Raw genomic sequence first — 20,892 nt, 5'->3', positions numbered from 1 at the left:
GTACTGGTTTATGAGCCTGCACGTCTAGAAGTGTGTGACAGAATGCACCCAGGTGTGGGGAAGTGTGTATGTGTGTTACAGCATTCACACACACACACACACACACACACACACATTTATGCACTTCCTTGTGAGTATTTGAGAGTAAATGTGCAAAGGCATGTCTATACTTTTTTGTGCATTTCCTTTCAAGAGCATACATTTGTGTTTACATCCATGTGTGTGTGTGTGTGTGTGTGTGTGTGTCCGCATCTACGTACATGCATGTGTGTGTGTGTTTGATAAGGTGGGAGGCTGGCAGATATGACACACCTCATCTTCCTCTTCGTAAGGCCTCTATTCTAATCTGGCAAAACAGGCTGTGCGTGTAATGACCTTTAGAAAGGGTGAAGATAAGTAGATGAGGCTGAGTGTGAGGAGTGTTGAGTTACTGTATAGAGGAGCCAGTGCTGAAATAAAGGAGGGAGATGACAGAGGGAGGAAGATAAATGGATGAGGGGATGGGATAAAGTGGAACATTTAACAAGATATATGCAGACAGAGGGCTGAGAACATGGAGGAAGACTCTGAATTTTAAACCAAAGGGATCCAAACCTTCAGTCCAACACATTCATGTATGTCCTTATAGAAAGAAAAAAAACTCAACTATGTGAATATTTCTGTGCTAGCATAGTCAGCTAAAACCCTTATTACTCTGAGCAGCTGACACACATAATGGCAAATGTCAAACACCATTTCAGAGTTATACTTGAGCTGTTGTTATTCTCATCCTGCTGCCATCAGATCAACTTGTTCCTATGATGTACATCCACGATCAGCAACTTTTTTAATAATGGATTAATTGTTCATTTTTCATGAAATATGTCAGAAAATGCTGTTATAAGCATATTTTGATAATTGTCGGGATAATATTGTAAATTATTATTATTAATATTATTATTATGATCCTGACATGAAATCGTCATACCTAGTCATAGAACGAGGTATTCACATGCCGACAGAGTTGCCTAACCGGTGCTGAAAACAGCAATATACTGCATGCCTGGATAACACATACAGTATAGTGACTATGCCATGACAGGCATGCAAATAAAACAGACACACACAGCCGAGGGTTCAAAGGGTTAATCTTCCCTGGTGTGGAGCGCAAATTAATAACACGAAGCCTCAGTGAGCAGACATTTGTATGCAGTGCTGTGCTTTTCTGTGTTTCTATTTCGGAAGAGCTGTTGTTAGGATACCCGTGCTCTTGAAGCGCCGCACCTTGACTCTGCAGTGCAGCTCCTGATACTTTCCTCACTCTAAAATTGCTTTTCCAGGCACCGCTCCCATGTGGTCGGTCAGTGTTCACGGGGATATCGGACTTTCTCGACACAGCCGGGACGTATAAAATTGATGCTCAGTATCTCAGGTCTGCACTCCACTCCGGGCGGGAGCTTGTAATTCCAAGCTGCTGAGCTAAACGCCTACAATGTAGAAGGTAATGATAAGGATAAGTGTAAGAGGATGAGGTCAGGGGGGATGAATGGAAGTGCGGGATGAGAATGAGGAATTGAGCGGCGGTAAAGAGACTGAGGGAGGGATAGAGGGATAAGGGGAAGGATCCAGAGATGAAGGGGTTGACGGGGGCTGAGTGGATGGTGGGCAGAGCAGCAGAGGGATGACGGGATAAGGAGGTGAAACACAGTGGGGGGCTGGGGGGGCCCTCGCAAGCCCCTGATTATACTAATCCTGGTGGACCCCCCTCATAGCAGATTAGTGCCTACACACATACCCACACAAAGAGAGACACACACACCTTCTGTTGCCCCAGCACATGTTGATTTGCCCTACTCTCTGGCATCCCGTGGCCACTTCCAAATCCCTCACAGATTGGGCAAAATAACAGCGAGGACGAGGAGGGATGAAGGGGAAGTCACGATTCCCTTCAAAAGCGACTCGCTTCAATTCATATTCAACTTCCAATGAGTCCAACAAGCCCTATAATTTCGATTCTACTTATAGATAACCACATTTAAAACTCCATATTAACATATTGCATTTTGCTGAATGTGCATTACTGATGGTGTTTCATGTGTTAAAGTTCTGCACCAACAGTGACAACATCAACAGAAACCTTTGTGAGACAAAGTTTCAAGTAAATATATTAAAAATATTTAGCAAATCACATCAGCATTGGTGGAGTTCAGCTTTGACCTTTAAACCCAAAGAAATTGCAGTACAAAAATGGAAAAGATATTTTTGCATTTATATAGTTTGTTCATCCAGATAGCCCTGGCAAGTTCCTTTTTCCAATTTTAAAAATGTCCCAGTACAGACATATTGTTATCTGATTTCTTAAACTGTCAAATATCAACATCAGCATCTATGATATGGATAGTTTGGCTTTTATGTCCTGGGTTTTAGAGGTTTCCACTTCCTTCAATTCAGTTTCTGCCTCCATACAAATACAGGTATATAGAATAAAAATGTTTCCATGACCCAAGTACAGGACTTCAGTTACAGGATAACAGGTGGTTGTACATGGGGAGGTAGAGATTGCCACGTTGTCATGTGGGGTTCAAATTCCTCTTTTAAGTTAGGATTTGGCCCAAAGAGCCTCTGCTTTTCTGGGAGTGGTCCTTTATTCCCCATTGTAGTTGAAGGATATTGTACAGGTTGATTTGTGCTTTAAGAACCACTTGAGTCTTGCTTGTGGAAAACCTTTCAAAATAGTTTTTGAAAAGGTCAAAAATGAACATTAAAGAAAAATTAAACAGCTCAACACAATATCAACATGCATTGGTAAAACAGTACATTTTCACCTAATTATATATACCTACAACCACGAGAATACTATATATAAAGCCTCTTTTAACCTACTAAAGTCATGCCCTTCAACCAGGCATTGAACTTGTAATGCTGCTCAGTGGCCCACACTAGTAACTGTGGCATTGCTTCAAATATGTAAAACTACATGCAAGCAAAGCAGAATGATGTTGTAACAGAACATGTGTGCGCAGCAAACGGTTCCTGGATGAATAGCTTTAAAAAAAAAAGAAAAGAATGCAGGAGCCAGATTGTGTCACAGTAAGCTACGAGTCAAGGAGGTAAAGAAGAAGGGCTGAATGGCAGGATATGCTTAACGTCAGCCAAATTGCACAGTGCAGCACTTCTCACTGCAAATGACACCGAAAAGGATGAAGAGGGATTAGAGAACACAGCATGCTGGAGAAGAGTTACAGGCTAACCAAAGCAGTCTTCTAAAAGTCACAAATTGACTGCGCTGATACACGGCAGCCTTTAAACACATCGACAAATCACGCTCGTCGTCAGGCATACTTTCCCGGAAAATGTCACAGAGGATAAACAAGAGTTGAAGCGGTTTTGCTTTGCATGAACACAGCCACGGACGTTTCACGCATCCCCTCTTTACGAGCGTGACTAGTTATAGGCACAAATGTCACCGTGCCGATGTGTTTTGTCTGCTTCTGTGTCTGTCAGAGTTTCACAGATTAGCTGGACACCCTTCCGTGTTTCTCTTTCACAGGTCAACCAATACTCCCCTCTGCAAATATTAAATCTGTGTTAGATTCCACTGGGACAGAGAGAGGGGGGGAACAAACACAGAGAGATAGAGAGGAAAGCTAGAAGTGATAAAGAGGTGACAACACAAGAGAAGAGAGAGCAGATTGTTTTGCACTTCACATCAGAGAGACAGTGAATCCAATACTGTGACATGGTTTCCTTCATATTTCTGTTAAGGAAATGTCCAGCTCAATCACTGCTCCTACTAACATTCTTATTTTATTATGCTGCTGGATGCAAAACATCCTTTTTGCCAGACAAGAGGATTTTTTCCAATAAAGTACGAACATTCTTCTACTTCCCTTAGTTTAAAGGAAATGCAGAATCACACATGTGACCAAACTCAAAGCCCCGCCTCTCTCAGACTGGGGCACAGCACATTGGCAGAGGAAACAATAGGATTTAGAAAGAGACAAAAGCTGAATAATAACTACTTAACCTTATAGGCTATTTCAGCAGTAATACCTTGAACATCTTTCCTCCACGCTGATTTTAAACTTAAGGAAGTCATCCATACGGGAGGTAGTCAGTTCATCATCGCCCACCACAGCTCCTCCATCTGCATAAGTCTGTGAACATTCAACAGTCTGTGGTGCCAAAAAGGTAGGCAACTGTTGGCCAGCAAGGCAGAAGCAGTGTAGGCTGAGACGTGACAGGGGCTTCTCCGTTCTTTGTGTCGAGACTGAGGCTAAGGAGACATTTACTCATGTGAAATTTCACAGATTATTACCTCAACTGCTTGTTAACAGACTTGTAATTCTCACGTTTTTTTGTCATTGCTGTTGTTCAGGAACAATCCGGCGCAGGTGTTTCCTAAGCCAATGCAGAGCAGTGAACCAAACTGGATTGGATTTAGAAAGAGAAAAGCGGGCATAAAGGAAGTTTAAGAAAAAAAGAAAAAGAAAATGGGACATCTGCATGGAAAGGAGGGATGGGAAATTATCGTTGCTTTGCGACATCACCACGATCTACTCTGTATCTCACTACATAAATGCTAAGGCAAAATCCTCCCACCAACATGCAGATTAAAAACCGTACTAAGAAAACTGAAAAGGGGCTGTAAACTCTCTCTCGTGACGACCAGAAACACACTTCTATAATAATACTGAACAAGATAATATTCAAGTCCCTGTAGGAACATCATGAAACCATTTTAAAAGAGGTTTCTCTTTTTAGTTTGATGGCCAGGAAATAGCTGAAGACCTTTGGAAATTACATTTGGGATGGGTTTGCTAAATACTAGTGTCACCAAAATGATATATATATATGAATGATAAAAAAAAACACATTGAAAAGTAGAAGTCTGTGGTCCCTTAAGCCTCCCAAACACTGCCACCACCGCTCTCAGATGCTGGCCCTCTCGCACCCATTCCGCTCGGTGACTTTCCACGGCTGATTGAATTAATGTTACATCTGCTAGTGTTGACATGGGAACCCTGCAGTGATATTTTGGTGCTGTCTGTTTCTGTTGGCTTTCCAAGCCAGGACACTCGGAGTAATAGGCAGTGTGGACTGGCCTGGTGTGTGTTTGTGTGCATGTGTGTTTGTGTTAACTCTGAGGCCACATGGCTAGAGGGTAATAATGTTAGCGACAGGGTTGATAAGTTCACGTCCGCCAAACACAAACATACACAAGCGAGCACACACACACACACACTCACACACAAATAATGTTGTGGCCAAATAGCCCTCGTTCCCTAACTGTTCACTCATCTGAACTTCCTTAAATGGATTTGATAGGAAATGTTCTGCGAGAGATTTATGCATCGCCTCCCAGTAAAGGCTCAATCAAATTAGATTGCAGTGGAGTAAGACACAAGCTTAGAATAGGAGTTGACAAAAATGCACAAGCACTTTTGTAGCAACAAATTAGAGTAATGCAAAAGCTACTGGATATGTTTAAAATATGACCTCATGCCATTCATGAAATCCCCATGAAGGGAACATATCTACCCTTTATTTATCCTGGAGATTAACTCATTCAGGACTTTACAGATAGATCATCTTTGGATCTCTGTGGGGTCATTTTCACGCTCAACCAAGAAATCTCATCAATGCATAGACATCAGGAGCCGTAAGCATACAGAGTGAGAAAATGGAGAGACATGTCAGGAGAGTGGATAAGTTGACAGCATACTTGTAGTGCCAACTATCACATCCATGGAAAATTGCATTTCTCACAGTTGGTAGCATTGGAAACCAGTTTCCTTTGTTGTGAAGGGGGTGAATGTCGTATTTGTCCACAAGAGACTTGTTCAGGGTGAGGGCGTCTCCAGCTGTGATGAGTGCCTCCAGTTTACAGTTAAGCCCCGTCTCTCTGATAGGGCCCTGACATACAGAGCCGACCTCAAAGAGCTAGCGCTGACAAAGGCTGGCTGATCAAACGTCTTGCACATTCTCACATCTTGTGTTAAAAAATGCACTTGAACACAACGTAAAGCTTACAGCTGAGGGCCAGCTGGTTGACAACATATGGACGTATACTCTGCACCTGCATGAGAGGAAACACAGTATGTGGGGAAAAAGTATGTGCCGTGATATGCACATCAATTCACGGCTTGGGCTCTTGTGGGGTCTAGGGTGCTTTCACACCTGTAGTTTGTTCATGTGGTCCGGACCAAGAAAAAAAAGATACATTGTAGCCTTTTAGTTGATGACCATTTTGATGTTTATGCTGGTTTATAAAGATCACTTAAAAGATCATTTTATTTGACAGTCCACAAACAGCAGATATATTAAAGTATCATAGTTAGGTTTTTGAAATGTATGCGTATATGTCATGTCATAAAATCCTGTGGATGGTATGCTCTGCGTTCACACCACAAACACATCAACAGAGCTCCATTGGATGCAGACAGAGCTCTCTTTTTCAGGAGGTTTTGGTACGGTTGCTAAGTCTGCACCTGTGTTTGATTGACAGCTTTCACAGCAGCCTAAATGAACCAAAACACAGGGTCAAACGCAGTAGATTTAATCTGAACTGAACCAAACGGGTAAGGTACAAAGGACCTATTATAGGAAACCTTCACTCTAAAGCCATATCGAGATATTTTAGACAATGTGGTGCTTCTAACTTTGTAGCAACAGTTTGGGGAAGGCCCTCTCCTCAAAATTATATGCAAAGTCACAAAGTAAATGAGTTTGAGTTTGGTGTGGAAGAAATGGCCTTGACTATCACATGGGCTTGATCTCAACCTCATCCCACCGTCAGTCATCCAAATCGGTGTGTCCGATCCCTTGAGAGCTCTCTCTCTCTCACTGACTACCTCCGTCGCTGATTCAACATTCTCAATCAGCGCAATGGCCAACACACCTCAAAACAAACACACATTCACACAGACAGCTATGGCATATGGCACCGGCAAAAAGCCCAAAACATTGGACATCAAAACAAAATACAGTACAACATCTGAATTACAATGGAGACCTTTGTCTCCCCAGAGAGGATGTTGACAACAACTCTTTCTCTCTTGGACTTTCTGTCTGCCTGCATCTGTTCTGCTCTCTCTCCCTCTCTCTACCTTATGCATGTGTACTCCTTCTTTCACTTCTCTTCAATTGAAATCAAAACTGGCATGACAGAAGCCAACATAGTATTAACTTAGATAATATCATTGACCTTGCTCTCTCTGAGTATCTGTAAATATAAAGATTCACATCTTAATGTTATCAGGTGACGTAAACAAATGAGATTTAAAAATACTTAAAAATCTTTCTACAAATTGGGATTGTTAGAAAGAGCTAAACTCCCACGGCTTAATTTTTGACAACAGTAATACCAATCGACGATGCAGACTTCAACAGATGAGGGTCTGTTTCCCCAGAGGAAGAGCGATCGCGTCGATGTCTGTCTAGACACTGTTGCCTTAGAGTCGTGCTGGGCGGCATCACGTGCGCGCCCATGCGTGTGCCCAAGAGCTGTGGGGAAAGAAAGCCAACAAGCATCCCAGCTGTAATTAGCTAATGTTGCTAGCAGGCTCAGTGTGATGCTCACTGAATGAGAATGGAGTGAAGTTCACCGCAAGGTCACAAGTTCAAAAGGTGGATACAAGACACACATACATACATGAAGTACACAGATATAAACATTCACACACTGATACTACACATATGCTGACACACATGTATGTAGCACACTCTCATAGTTAGGGCGTCTGGTCAGTGTCACTGTGTGTGGAGCAAAAACATTGATAGCTCTGTCGGCAAAGCTTAAGATGGTGGTCGTGGTGGACAGCAGACAGAAAGGTTCACATGCACACACACACATATAGACATACATTACAGATTATTGTGGCGTAAATATATATTGTGACACGGTATTTGGTAATATGTGACGGCATCAGTAAAGCTAATGCATCAGAGAGGCATTCAAGACTGATTGAAAACCACCATGGGAGCTGTTTGGAAATGCATTCTATATATATACTAAAAAGGTGTAAAAGCATCGGTAATCTTAACACCTTCCAATTATAGCTATGTCAGCCGGACGGTATCGGTAAAGGTATCGACTCAAATAACCCAGTACCATCAAACTTAGCATTAAAACTTCTCCATTCAAATTAAACCTGAACAATATTGTGGCAGTGATATGGGACAATTTGGGTTGGGATCAGAGTTAATCAAATGTGAATCCAGTATCTGTTTATTGAAATCAAATCCTTCTCAAGCCCTTATCAAATCCAAGACCACATTCACACTTCAGATAGCTATCTGATAGCAAATTAGCAAAGCTAACCAACAGCCATCCAAGAAGGATTGAAAACCAGCTAGCGAGGATGTTTGTAATAAATTCTAGCCAGATGCTAAAGAGGTGTAAATGTATCCGTAATTTCAGTGGCCGTTAGTCGATGTTTCTCTGTCTGAAGTGACAAAGACAAAAACAACTCCAGCAACCTGGACATACTGTATACTCAACTGTTGTAGTGTGAAGTCAACACACACTATATTACCACCACCCTCTGGAGTGCATATCTGGAGCCGTGCATGTAGCCCGCGAAAAGACAGATTTGTGATCTGACCTGAAAATGAGATGGACTGTATAAGATATGATGATTTCATTTGTATCTTAGCCTACTAATCTTCGTACATCCTACTTTTTAGGAATAGCCTACGTCAAAATATTGGCGGTACCCAATTCAGAATTATTAAGCTAATGAGCTAAAACTATCGATATGACATGAATGAAAGTTTCGCCGGGACATCCTGACTCCTGAAATCGATGTGTCATAATCAGTTTTATATTTTCATTAAATAAGACTCAACACATTTCGCTTGCAACGGCACAGTGATCTGCCTTCCTCTAACAAATGATCATTGGCTGAGTACAGACATCCGCTTGCAAAGAACGCATTGACCAGCAAAAAGCAGAGTTTTTTTGTCAAATGTTTTAATTTAATTAACATTTATTAGCTATAATGTAATTTGCGATTGGTGATGTTTGACTTTAACAAAAAAAAAAGTTAAATTCAATGGGAGATTTTTCAACTTGGACCTGGATCCAAAAATGTTGAGGTATATTTAAGAATAAAATTGCATTTAGGTATTATTCATCCTTTTATTACAGGTATTGTTAAGTTAATTGTCTTGTATGTGGGAGTAGATATGCACAATAGCGCAGCTAGCTTGCACTACAAAACACTGTACAGAGAAAGAGACAGCAGCTCCACGGGTTTTCATAGAAAGTGGTAACAAGGTCAAAAGAGAACAGCAACAAAAATGATAAAGAGCGAGAAAGATGGAGGGGGAGTGACGGCTCAATGCATCCCTCAGCATCCTTCCCCTCTGCAGACATCACTTCTTACTATCTCTATAAAAATTATGCAAATGTATTTGCCGCCGCGCAGTGCGCTATAATGTCCTGTTGGCGGTAACAGTAAGCAGTAATCACGTTTAAGGAGTATGGGTGGAGAAATCAAACAAGGGTATTTATTATCCGCGGATCCCTAATCTGATAAACTGTCATCACTTCACTCTGCAGCAATGCCTTCAAAAAAGAAAAAAAATTGTCCCTGCTGCAAAGGAATGAGGGAGAGGAGAGAGAGAGCTTCAGTAGGACTCAAATCTCGCTCTGTCTCTCTCTCTCTCCTAAGCGCAGACAAATCTGGATTTAGCACTGTTATTGTGTCTGTCTAGTTGTGGGTAATTAAATGTAGCTGATAATTTGATCTTTTTGTCTTTTTTCCTTTCTCTGAGCTGCTGTGGGAGACTATACTGTGGTGTGGGAGACTATAATGTGGTGTGTGTGTGTGAGAGATCAGACTTGTGATGCCATAAAAGACTCTTTATAGACGACTTCCAATTAGAAGGTTAAACAAAGGGATGTGTTGAATAGCAGCTTTACCCTGGAGGAGTTGAAAACAAGGAGGAGAGGGAGACATAGTTTGACCCAAAACACACACACACACACACACACACACACACACACACACACTGTCCGATTTGCCCTTCCTGTGTTTTGAATGATTTTATTGCAACATTTTATGAATTTTACAACTCTTTCTTATTATTACTCTCTTTATTATAGATATCGGCTTTTATATACTGCCGTGTAGTAAATGTTTCAAAGCCAAATAATTTATCAACTCAGTGTGGTCTTACTGTTGCAACTGTTGTCTGTTGAGCTTTTCTCTATATTTATACACTGCTATGGCAATGTAGTTTTTATTAAACAACCATTTTGGATGCTGAAGTGGACAGAGTAGGGGGACGAGGGAATGAAGAGAGCAGACTAGTGCACAGACAGGAAACAATCAATCAAATGCTCTCCGCCTTCCGCATCTCGCCCTCCCTTTATTTCTTTATTAAACTTCCTCTCTGTTGACCTTTGACCGCGCTGTTCCCAGCTCCCCGCAAGCTCTAAAAGTGAAGCTTTTTGCCTTTTGAACCCAGTCTACAGGCTTTCGCCCGGGAGCTGACTAGAGATTAAAAATGTTTCACAGTGCTTCTTTTTCTTCTTCGCAGAAATAAACGACTCACAATGCCCGACCAGGGAGCAACACTGCAGATTGCTGGTTCAATCCAAATACACAAAAGTGTAGAAAGAACTATATATATATATATATATATATATATATATATATATGCTGCTCCCCACAGGCTCCAATCCTGCTTGATTGTCCGATTTTTGGTCTCATTTTTGTCGTATGGAACTATTATGAATAAGTGATACAAATGTTAATCTTTGTGTGTATACAAGACTTTTGGTCTTCTGGTTCAAGCAGTCCAGAGACATGTCTTAACCTCATTGTCAGCTGTCCCAGACGATACCACCGTGTTCTACATGCTTCATTTTCCAGTTACCGCCTATTCAAATTCACCACAACAAAACAACTACCAACAATAATTACTTTTTATTAGTTTAATTAATTTAGTTAACTACTGTTGCACTCGAGACACTTTATGTCTGATGGTATTGATATTCCTGTAGATTAAAAGTTACTTTCTTTTCTCAGCTTCAACCTATGTGTAGACCCATTCTGTGCTATTTGTACCCCTGCTCTTTTGTTTGATACATATACATATTGCCCGGGGAGGAAAGCATCGTATTTGCAGCTGAAAAACTCTCTTGAGTTTTTACGCAAAAATGTAATCAAGACACTTTAACCCCATCCAACACCTTTGGTATGAACTGGGACGCAGACCATTAGCATGGCCTTATCACCCAACATCAGTGTCTGACCTCACTAGTACTGCTGTGGCTGAATGGGAGCAAATCCCTGCGGCCAGTTTTGCAAATTCTTCCAACAAGAGTGGAGGATGTAACAGATTAATGACTGTTATTTTGGCATCACATATATACGACTGTGTATACTGTCAGGGGCCATTGTAGGCAACAACAAAAAAAGGAACTGGGGGAGGGGCATAATATTCAGAGAAAGTTTCAGAGAATAAATGTGCCTCGTCACACCACAGACGCCGTTGCTTGCTGTGTATTATACCCGCAGTGGATGACCTAAGCAAATGATACAGAAATAGTCGTGATTTTAGCCCATAATCACTGTTATCATAAGCCATCCGGACTTTGAAGAGACATTTTAGGCCTATTTAGAAGAAAACAAAACACTGATTTGTATGAGTATATGTTCCATACTCGTGCAGCTCCTCACCAACATGTGTGTGTGGCGTTCCATGTTACCTGTGGTGTGATGAGGTTGATCCAAACTTGCAAAGTGAGTTTTTTTCCCCCGTAAATTTGTGACTTAAACCTTTAACCTAAAATTGCGCTAATACGCCGTTGTGCATGTGGGTGTAAAGCTTAGCTGTCCGCATACCTACTGTAAAAGCTCATACATGTATAGTATGCACGTCCATGCATACAAAACAAAATCTCAAGAGCAGAGACCATTGCAGACACCCATGCCATCCAAGATTCTGTTATCCCTTCATCTCCCTGCATCTCTCCTCCTAAATCCTTCCCTCCACATTCTGTCAACTGTCGGGCAGATAGCGGAAGACAGAAAAAGAAAGAGAGACAGCGAGACTCTTGGCTGGCGTGCAGGCATTTTGGTCCGATACAGGAGAGCGTAGAGAGCCCTCTCATCTCTAATCTCTTGCCTGTCCCCACTGCCTCCTCTCCCTCTCTCGCCCAGTCCATCAGTCTGTTCATCTCAACCTCTTCCCCCGTTCTGTTCCTTAGTCGCTATGTTTTCCACACAGAGGAGTAAGGTTTATGAGATCTTCATCATCTTCATGCAACTGCAAAGTAAACCATTGCATATCTAAAACAGCAGCAACCACCAGATACAGTATGTGAATGCATCTTTTCCTTCAAACCTAAGAGACTTTTACATGTTCTCACACAACTTGAGACGTATATTATAAAGAAAATAGGTTCAAGTTCAAAAGATCAAGAACAAATATCATATGTATAACGTGTGAAGGAAGAACTAAAAAATATGAAGAAGTGCAATAATGGAAAGGAAAGAAAAAGCTAGCTTGAGACCAAAAACAAAAGCTTTTGGTGCAGTTACGAACGTCTGGTGCTTTGGAGATTGTGTTTCCAGTGTGTTATTAAACCAAATGGCCTTCTTTTACATGGAGCCTGTGAATACTCTGCTAATCTGATTACACTGATACACTCTACTGTCCAGTGGTTTTCCAACTGGGCCTTGGGGACACCAATAGGGTCTCTGCATGAGCACCAGTGGGCCTGAGGAAAATGTGTAATAGTGTCATTTTACCATTATTTAATTGAGCAAAAATTGTCCTGATATTGTTCCCCAAGTGCAGTCTCTGCTCTGGTCCACCTCCATCAGATCAAATATTACACGCTTTGGTCAAATGAGGAACAATATAGGCTACTCATGTGTGCAATAATTATATGTAAAATGTAAGCTAAAGTGGATATTATACGCCAGACCGGGCGACTTTGTCTTTAAACTTGTCTTATGACCACATCATACAGTTCCACTATCTTAACCAATTTTCCTTGGATGACTCTTTTTTTGAGAAGAGAGAGAGCGAGAGAGAGACGGCGAGAGAGAGAGAGAGAGAGAGAGAGAGAGAGATGAGAGAGATGAGAGTAGAGAGCTAGAGAGCTCTATTCTCTCTCTCTCTCTCTCTCTCTCATCTCTCTCTCTCTCTCTCTCTCTCTCCCTTCTGCCTCAGCCTCTACTTCTCCTTCCCTCTAATCCCAGCTCTATTTCTTCTTCCCTCCAAATTCTGTTTTGTACAAATCTAGTTCAGTCATTTAACAGTTGTCCAATTTATTTGGAAAAACCTAATTTAAAGCTAAAACAAATTGCATCCTGTGTCAGAGTAAAGACTTATCAGGCACTAACAAATGCAAACGCCTCCTACACTAACTATAGTTGTAATCACGGCAGATTTATAGTGACTGGTGTCCCGTCTCGCCGTTTTCCTGCTCATACGGACGACTGCATGTCACTGCAGCATCTGCATTGATCCGTGTGAGGACACGGCCAGCCTATACTTCCATATTCAACTTCCTCCCTCCGTCCCAGAGCACAGGAAGACACGCCGGCTGAGGGGAAATGGGATTCCGATCAGCGGGATATCATCCAGGATCTGCTGACCCCACACACTCAACAAACCCACACAAATCATCTGTCTGCACACAGACATAGAACAGGGGTCAGGCACAAGGACTAGTGGGCCAGGTTTCAGTCGACTTAGCAAAACACCAGACACAGGAAGCTGTGTAAGGAGGCGCGTGTGAGTGTGTGTGTGTGTGTGTTGTGCACATTATCATAGCGTATATGAAAGCAGTTGACAGCAGCATTACTGCAGCAGCGATTCCAACGGCTTGAGAAACGCATGAGCCTGATGCTTAAACTGTGAAACTGGTATCAAAAACTGCAGCAGCTGAATATTTCAGATGTGGCTTTAATAGAATGTGACAGAAAGTACAATGTAAACACAAAGAATTCCAAACAAAGACAGAAATAAGCGGCAACAACATGATGGCTGACTTGAAAGTATGGCATTCCTAAAACTTTCTCTAAAACATCAAATGTAAATGCCGCTGACAGTGAAATGTGGAGGTTACTCCTTTTTGAAATGTATTTTGTATTATGTATGCATTTATGCAATTATTTTTATCCTCAGGTGACTGTTAAATTCAGTCTCCAGAGACCTGATGACACGGACACACTCATATGGAGGTGTCCTGCTGAGGATAAAAGTAGAAAAGAAGGGAAAAAAAACATGGCTCAGTCTTATCTCAGATGAAGGAGCGGCTGATTGGCACACACACCGTGTGGCCTACTCAACTCGGGTACACACACATACTGCAAACACACAGACACACATAAAAGGACTGCATGATGTGTGTGTGCTGAACATGATGGGAAATTACTGTGATTGAGGATAGATTTTGAGGCTCCAACTCCACGCAAACAAGCACACAGATATACATAAACACACACACACACATAACGTAGGGTTTTCTCAAAAGACACAAAAGAAATCATCTTCAGCCACCTTAAAGCCGCTCAGATACACCCCCTGGCTCTTGACATTACGGTGACATTATGTTTCTTACTTGGTATGTTTGAAAAGCAGTGAAAGGTCATTTTAAGATTTAAAAAAAAGGTGCAATATGTAATGCATGGCCACATGCTCAAAAGAAATAGACTGTGAACTTAGTCATCAGCCATCTGTCAAAAAGCTAACTAACAACTAAAACTACCGACAGAATACAGCAACATTCCACCAAACTGCTGAGACTTGCTTCTTGAAGAACAAGTGGTGTTACAAGACAGGAGGGGACATGGCTAGTGAGGTAGCATGCTCATTTCAGTAGCCATATGTTACACCTTTAAAAAACACAAGTGCGCACGCCCGTTTGACGGACAAGGTTATACATTTTCCAACTTAATCTATTATTACCTGTCATTTTTCATATTTAATAGCATTAAATTGCCATACATTCATTTTAAATAATTGATACAGAACAAGCTTTTAGATTGTGCCTTTGTGCGCTCACTTTTTATGTTTACTCGCACAAAGATTTAAAATAAATGTCCCTGCAGTGACAGCCGAGTCCACTTAAAACGCTGCTAACATTGTACCTAAACCGGCAAATATGAACAATGCAATTTTACAGATTTAATTTGTGTGTCTTTGTCTCGAACAGACAACTTCTCGTGGTCGTATTAATTTTGTTCTGGCGGCTGAACCCGCGGTGTTCTGCTGCCACACTGGAGACTGACTAATCAATAACAGAAGGCTAGGCTAACAACGTCCATGTTACACTTGAGAAACTGCGCTATGTTGCGTAACTTCGTCAATTAAAACCTTAAAAAATAGATTTTTTTGGGGGGAATTACGCATCGTCCCGTTACTGGTCTGACAGTGGCATACAACTTTCAAGCGACGCCTGTCGTTAAGAAACGGTAGGCTATATGCCGGTGGAATACGAGCGGCATACTACTGCATTCCATCAGCCACTTTTCAATCTTGGCGCTACTCTTCCTGCAGCATGCGCTCGACCTGCACCAGCAGAGAGGAGACGCGCTGTGAATGACTTAAAGTTACAATACATCGCCCTCAGTCAGTGTTCTAATCCGACACAATGACGGAAGGCCTTCAGATTTTTCCGTCATCCTTTAAAAAATAAATAAAAAATCCACACACACACACACACACACACACACACACACACACACACACGATGTCTGCAATGAGATTTATGATGACAAAACCATTTGTCAGCACAGCCAAAACCAATGACCATTGAAAATACATCATAAAATGACACAAAATTGCTTCAAAGTGAAAATGGTTTTCTGTAGAGCATGGAACACACAGACACAGATACATACTGTACAACACACACACCTTTGTACTCTGGCAGGAGCATTTGAATCACTGTTTTAGTAACATTTCATCAGTTTAATGTCATTAATGTCATTTATCTCTCACATCGTTCACAATGTGTCAGAAACACCCACATGACAAAAGTCAGAAAAACAGCATTTTCTCTTAACCTATGATGATTTTTTTACACAATTTATATACACCGTAGGTTTGTATAGTGTCGGCTTTCAAAAGAGTTTCTGAGCCAAACAGGATTGAAGGATTATTGAATTGTGCCTGTTTGAAGAGTTTGTAATCCTCTACTCCAAGTTAATACATCCACGAGTCATCAAAAATTAAGTTACAAGTTTTTTCATTCCACAACAGCGATACACACAGAAATGTGAGCACACACACACACACACACACACACACACACACACACACACACACACACACACACACACACACACACACACACACACACACACACTAGGATGCCTACCTTTTTCATGCGTCCACTGCGGGTGCCTGTGAATGCCACAGTGTGTCCACGGTAGTCGTAGGCCGCCACAGAGGTCATGCCGTCGTCCTTGTCCACGTACAGTGGGATGCCTTCGATGGCGGTGGTGCCCCCTAAAGGCTGGTTGAAGTCCTGGCCGCAGAAGTTATCGTCTATCTGCAGCGGCTGGGGTGTTGGGGGATAGAAGAAGAGAAAGCCATTAACTCAACCATTAACACTTTTTAAATCCCTTTTCTCGTTAAACTAACATTAATTCTTAAAGAAGGAGGAGGCTTTCGATCTCCCCGGCACTTAGTAGACGTTTTATGATGCGGGAGTTAAGCCAAGCCACTGCAGATTTACTGAGAAATGGTGTGAAATTAATGGGCGTAGCTGGAAAAATTAACTTCCTCAACTCCCTTTTAAAAAAAACAAAAAACTTTTCTGAAAACTAATTAAGAAAAGAGGAGACATTGATGTTTGTCTTTCATTAAGGTCAAAAAGCACAATCTACCCAGTATGCAGCGTCTGTGATTGATGCCTTCCCCTCCATACAGCCTTTGATTATTTCATAGTACATGATGTCAAACCAAGCAATTACACATCCCAGCATGGTTCGAATGGATGAACAGTTGCTTGCTAATGTTTTAAATATTGATTTCTTTGTATACAGCTTTGGCAATGTAGTTTCTAATAAGAGACAAGCCAATACAGGGAGTAAATCAAATGGAGCTGGAGTAAACCTGGAGGAGAGGGTGAACACATGAGCGGGACACTGGAGGAGATGACAGAGACATGACAGGAAGTAAATTATAGGTCAGATTAGCATAACCAATGTGCCTCGTGCATCGCCAGGCCGATATCTTGATACGTCACGACTGATTTATGAACGTGTGTGTGCGTGAGGAAAAGACAGGCTATCAAAATCTTGTGATAGCTATGTTCGCAATCGGAGGTGTGTAATGTGTTACAGAGATAATCAACTTCATCCCCACACAAGCAAACTGTATACATACACACAGACACGCGCACACACACACACACACACACACACACACACACACACACACACACACACACACACTTTCTCTTGTTCATTACAAGACGTATCGTCTCCATAGAGACTAATCAATCACCCCATCCCTCCGAAAAAGCAAGGCTGTCAGGGAAATGTGTGTGTTTGTGCACTTAGGTGTGTGTGTGTGTGTGTTGTAGGTTGATAAAAAGGTTGGTAGAAAGCCTGTGGTGGACATCATCTCCATTGTACCAGACTTGTTCAAAGGCAGCCAGAAAATCAACAAAGATAAAGTGAAAAGGAGAGGGACAGAGGGTCACATACACACAACTCTTTGGCCTTTGTGTGATTTTCACAAACATGTTCTCAATGTTGGAACAGTTTGGCGAGTAATTTGAGAGAGAGAGAACGGAGGACAAAGGGAGAAAAACAAGAGCAAGTCGACAAAGGGAAGGCAAGTGAAGTGATGCAGAGGAGATGGAGACATATGAATAAAACTGTAGAGAGGGAAAGAAGGAAAAAGAGAAGATGGCCATGGCTCAGTGAGAGTATGAACCTTGGCCTTGGGTGCCTGCCTTACAGTTTCCCTCGTTTCCTCTGATAATGACAGAGCAGAACCAGACCTCCATTCATTTCTTTCACTCATTTCCTGTCTATTTCTTTATCAGCTTTCCCTCCATCCAGCCTCTCCTCCTGCTGCTAATCCTGCTCTTCATTCTCCTCTCCCTTTCTTCTTTTCTTCTCTCAAGGTTCTCAGGGACTGGCCGGTGGGAAATCATGTCCGTCCCAAAGTTTTCTTTTTTGTTCCGCTTTCACATGCCTGCAGCTGTCTGAGACCGTCTTTCCTTCATTCATCCCTCCCTGTTCCCTTCCTTTAAGAGCATCATCAGGATGAGGATCATTAGCGGGTCATATGATTGTTAAAATAAATAACTAAATGCTGTTGCAGATGTATTTCCATCAAGCTGAGAATAAACTATAGGCCAAAAAAGGAGATATGGCATGACGGTTAAAAGCAATGCTGCTGAGTGTTAGCACACAACTGGATCACAACCACTAGCATTCCGCTCCACTGAAACAAGCCTGCCGTCCTCTTTGTGTCCAGATCGAATGTTTGAAGTTACATGACCGGAGTATGAAATTGTTTATATATTTCATAGTAGCTCATAATCACATCATTTAGCCTGGATTTATTTATGCTGGCGCCTTGTACTTGTACTAATCTGCATTCCCAGTGTTTGTGGAGCTCGCCATCTTCTCAGCGCCGTTGCCGGCATGCTGAGGACGCTAATGGTTTGTTATGTTTAGCCTGACTTGCATCATTACCATAGAGTCAACAGCTCAGATTGAGGCACAGTGGAGCGTTCAGTCAACGTGTTTTCACTGCAGACAAATGTGGTCTCACACAGACCTGACATCTGCTAGCTGTTGTGTGCCTTGTAGACATGTAATTCCTGCAGTTTGCCTAATCTATCATTCCTCTCTACAGCGAGTCATTGAGAAGATATTCGCGCTTCTTTAGACACCAATGTGGAAGTGACTGAAAAACGTAAAAAAAGTGCATACATGTGTGAATAAAAGAGTATTTTTAAATATTCAAAACAGGGGCAAAATGTTGACATCTGTCAGAAAACCACTTCTGATCCAAACCTAGCTGTTAATACGATACGTTACTTCACATTACTCAAAAGTAACGCTGGCTACACCTGAACATCTGTACCATTATTGCAATATCAAAATAATAGTTTGTTCAATACCATCATTTTAGAAATGTACTTTTCTTCATTCAACAAAAGAAACACGTGTTAATGTTATTAAAGGCTAGATATCCAATGATAACTATAAAACATGTGTCATATTATTATGATTTCAGCTGCTTAGCACACAACAAATTCAAACAGCCATTTACTGCCACTGAGGATTCAACTCAATGTGTACTTGAAGGACAGTCTTCCATATTTCTATTGGATGTATCATGTTAAAATGGTGTAAATCAGTGTAATAACCCTTTACTGTGTACCCTAACATAAGGTGACATAGTCTTTTATTAGTGCTTTTATATGCTCTACGAAGCTTGTCCCTGTTGGCCTACTGGACCTCTGACCGGGCTATTATTACTGCAAGCTATAGCTCATACTCAGGACAATGTACATAACATTACACACACACACACACACACACACACACACACACACACACACACACACACACACACACACACACCTTTTGTACTATTTCCAGGGGGTTAGACAAGGACAGAGTCCCCTGTGTTGTCCTTGCCGAAGACCTCTGCTGTACACAGGCACAGGCTGGCCCCTGGCAACACACACACACATAAACACACACACACACACACACACACATGTAGACTCCTGCCAAACTCTTGCTGGGTGAATGATGATGGGGTGATGAGGGAAAGAGAGGGGCAAGTGAGATGAAGAGAAAAGAGAGTAGATAGGGAGAGAAAAAAGACAAAATAAAGGCGAGGAGAAAGGGAGGAGAGACATAGGGGAAGGTTAAGGGTCAACAGTGCTCTTGTCGCCACTAATGAGCCTCAATCCAGGAAGAGAGCAAGAGAGCGAGAGACGGAGTTTGAATTGGTTTCAGAAGATGTGGCACTGGGAGCCCGCATTACCACAGTAACAGCATGCACATCCATTGTAAAAACTACACTTTGTTACCTTTTATGTGTATTTCTATTCTTTATTCTCATTTTGCACTGACAACAGGCTCACTATCAGCTCTGACCACATAAGGTATCATGATCATGTGTTTTTTAGGCGAGGCGGAGAGTGTGACCGAGGGGTGCAGGGGAAAAAAATCAAGGCATTCTTTGCGTTGTGGCGAAAAAGTTCAAAGAAAATAGAATTACAGTATGTGTGTGTATTGTATGTATCCGCCAACCAGTCAAGCTGCAGTATACATGCATGTCTGTCCAACATATCACTTTAGGGGTGCAACCAACAATTATTTTCATTATTGAGTCAGCTGTTGATTATTTGGTATAAAACGTCGTTTTTGGAGGAAATCTCCATATTTGAGAGGCTGAAAACGGCATTTTCTGACATTTTTGCATGAAAGATAACTTTAAAGATTTATCGATCATCAAAACAGTTGCTGATTTTTCTGAAGATCATCTAATTGGAATCGCTGAAGCTCTATATGGATTCTTGAGTTATGGCCTTAATTGTTCAAGCAAAGTCATTTATCAACTGTCATTTTGGGTGGGGATTAACTATCCCTACTGTAGGGTCTTGTCTTCGGTTCTGTTTAAGGCCTCCATGAGTCTGGATCTTTGAAGATCTTATTTTGAAATAAAAAAACAGTTATAAGCCATATATCCTGATGTTGATGAGGAATGCTTGCAGGGCTGTTTGTATACGCACCTCTCTTTGTCTCTCTGTCTAACTCTGTCTTCAGTTCACTGCAGCGTAGTTTATTGTTAAATAAAAGCATCTACATCTGTCTAATCAACTTCAATCGTCAGCATTTTTTTCTTCAAATCTTCATTTATTTGCAAAGATGTAGGAGAGCATAGAAAGTTCAATCA

The 20,892-nt window shown here is 41.6% G+C and overlaps 1 protein-coding gene across 1 annotated transcript in view; it reads right to left on the bottom strand.

Moving 5' to 3' along the window:
- The window catches only part of LOC115010484 (plexin-A1-like), a 224,802-nt gene that overhangs the window by 155,712 nt on the left and 48,198 nt on the right, over nt 1-20,892 (bottom strand). The window contains 1 exon segment of the mRNA XM_029435054.1: nt 16,331-16,513. Coding sequence (XP_029290914.1) covers nt 16,331-16,513 — 183 coding nt within the window.

This window comes from Cottoperca gobio, chromosome 7 (assembly GCF_900634415.1).
Source record: "Cottoperca gobio chromosome 7, fCotGob3.1, whole genome shotgun sequence".
Classification (NCBI taxonomy): domain Eukaryota; kingdom Metazoa; phylum Chordata; class Actinopteri; order Perciformes; family Bovichtidae; genus Cottoperca; species Cottoperca gobio.
This window is presented reverse-complemented; position numbering and strand designations above follow the sequence as displayed.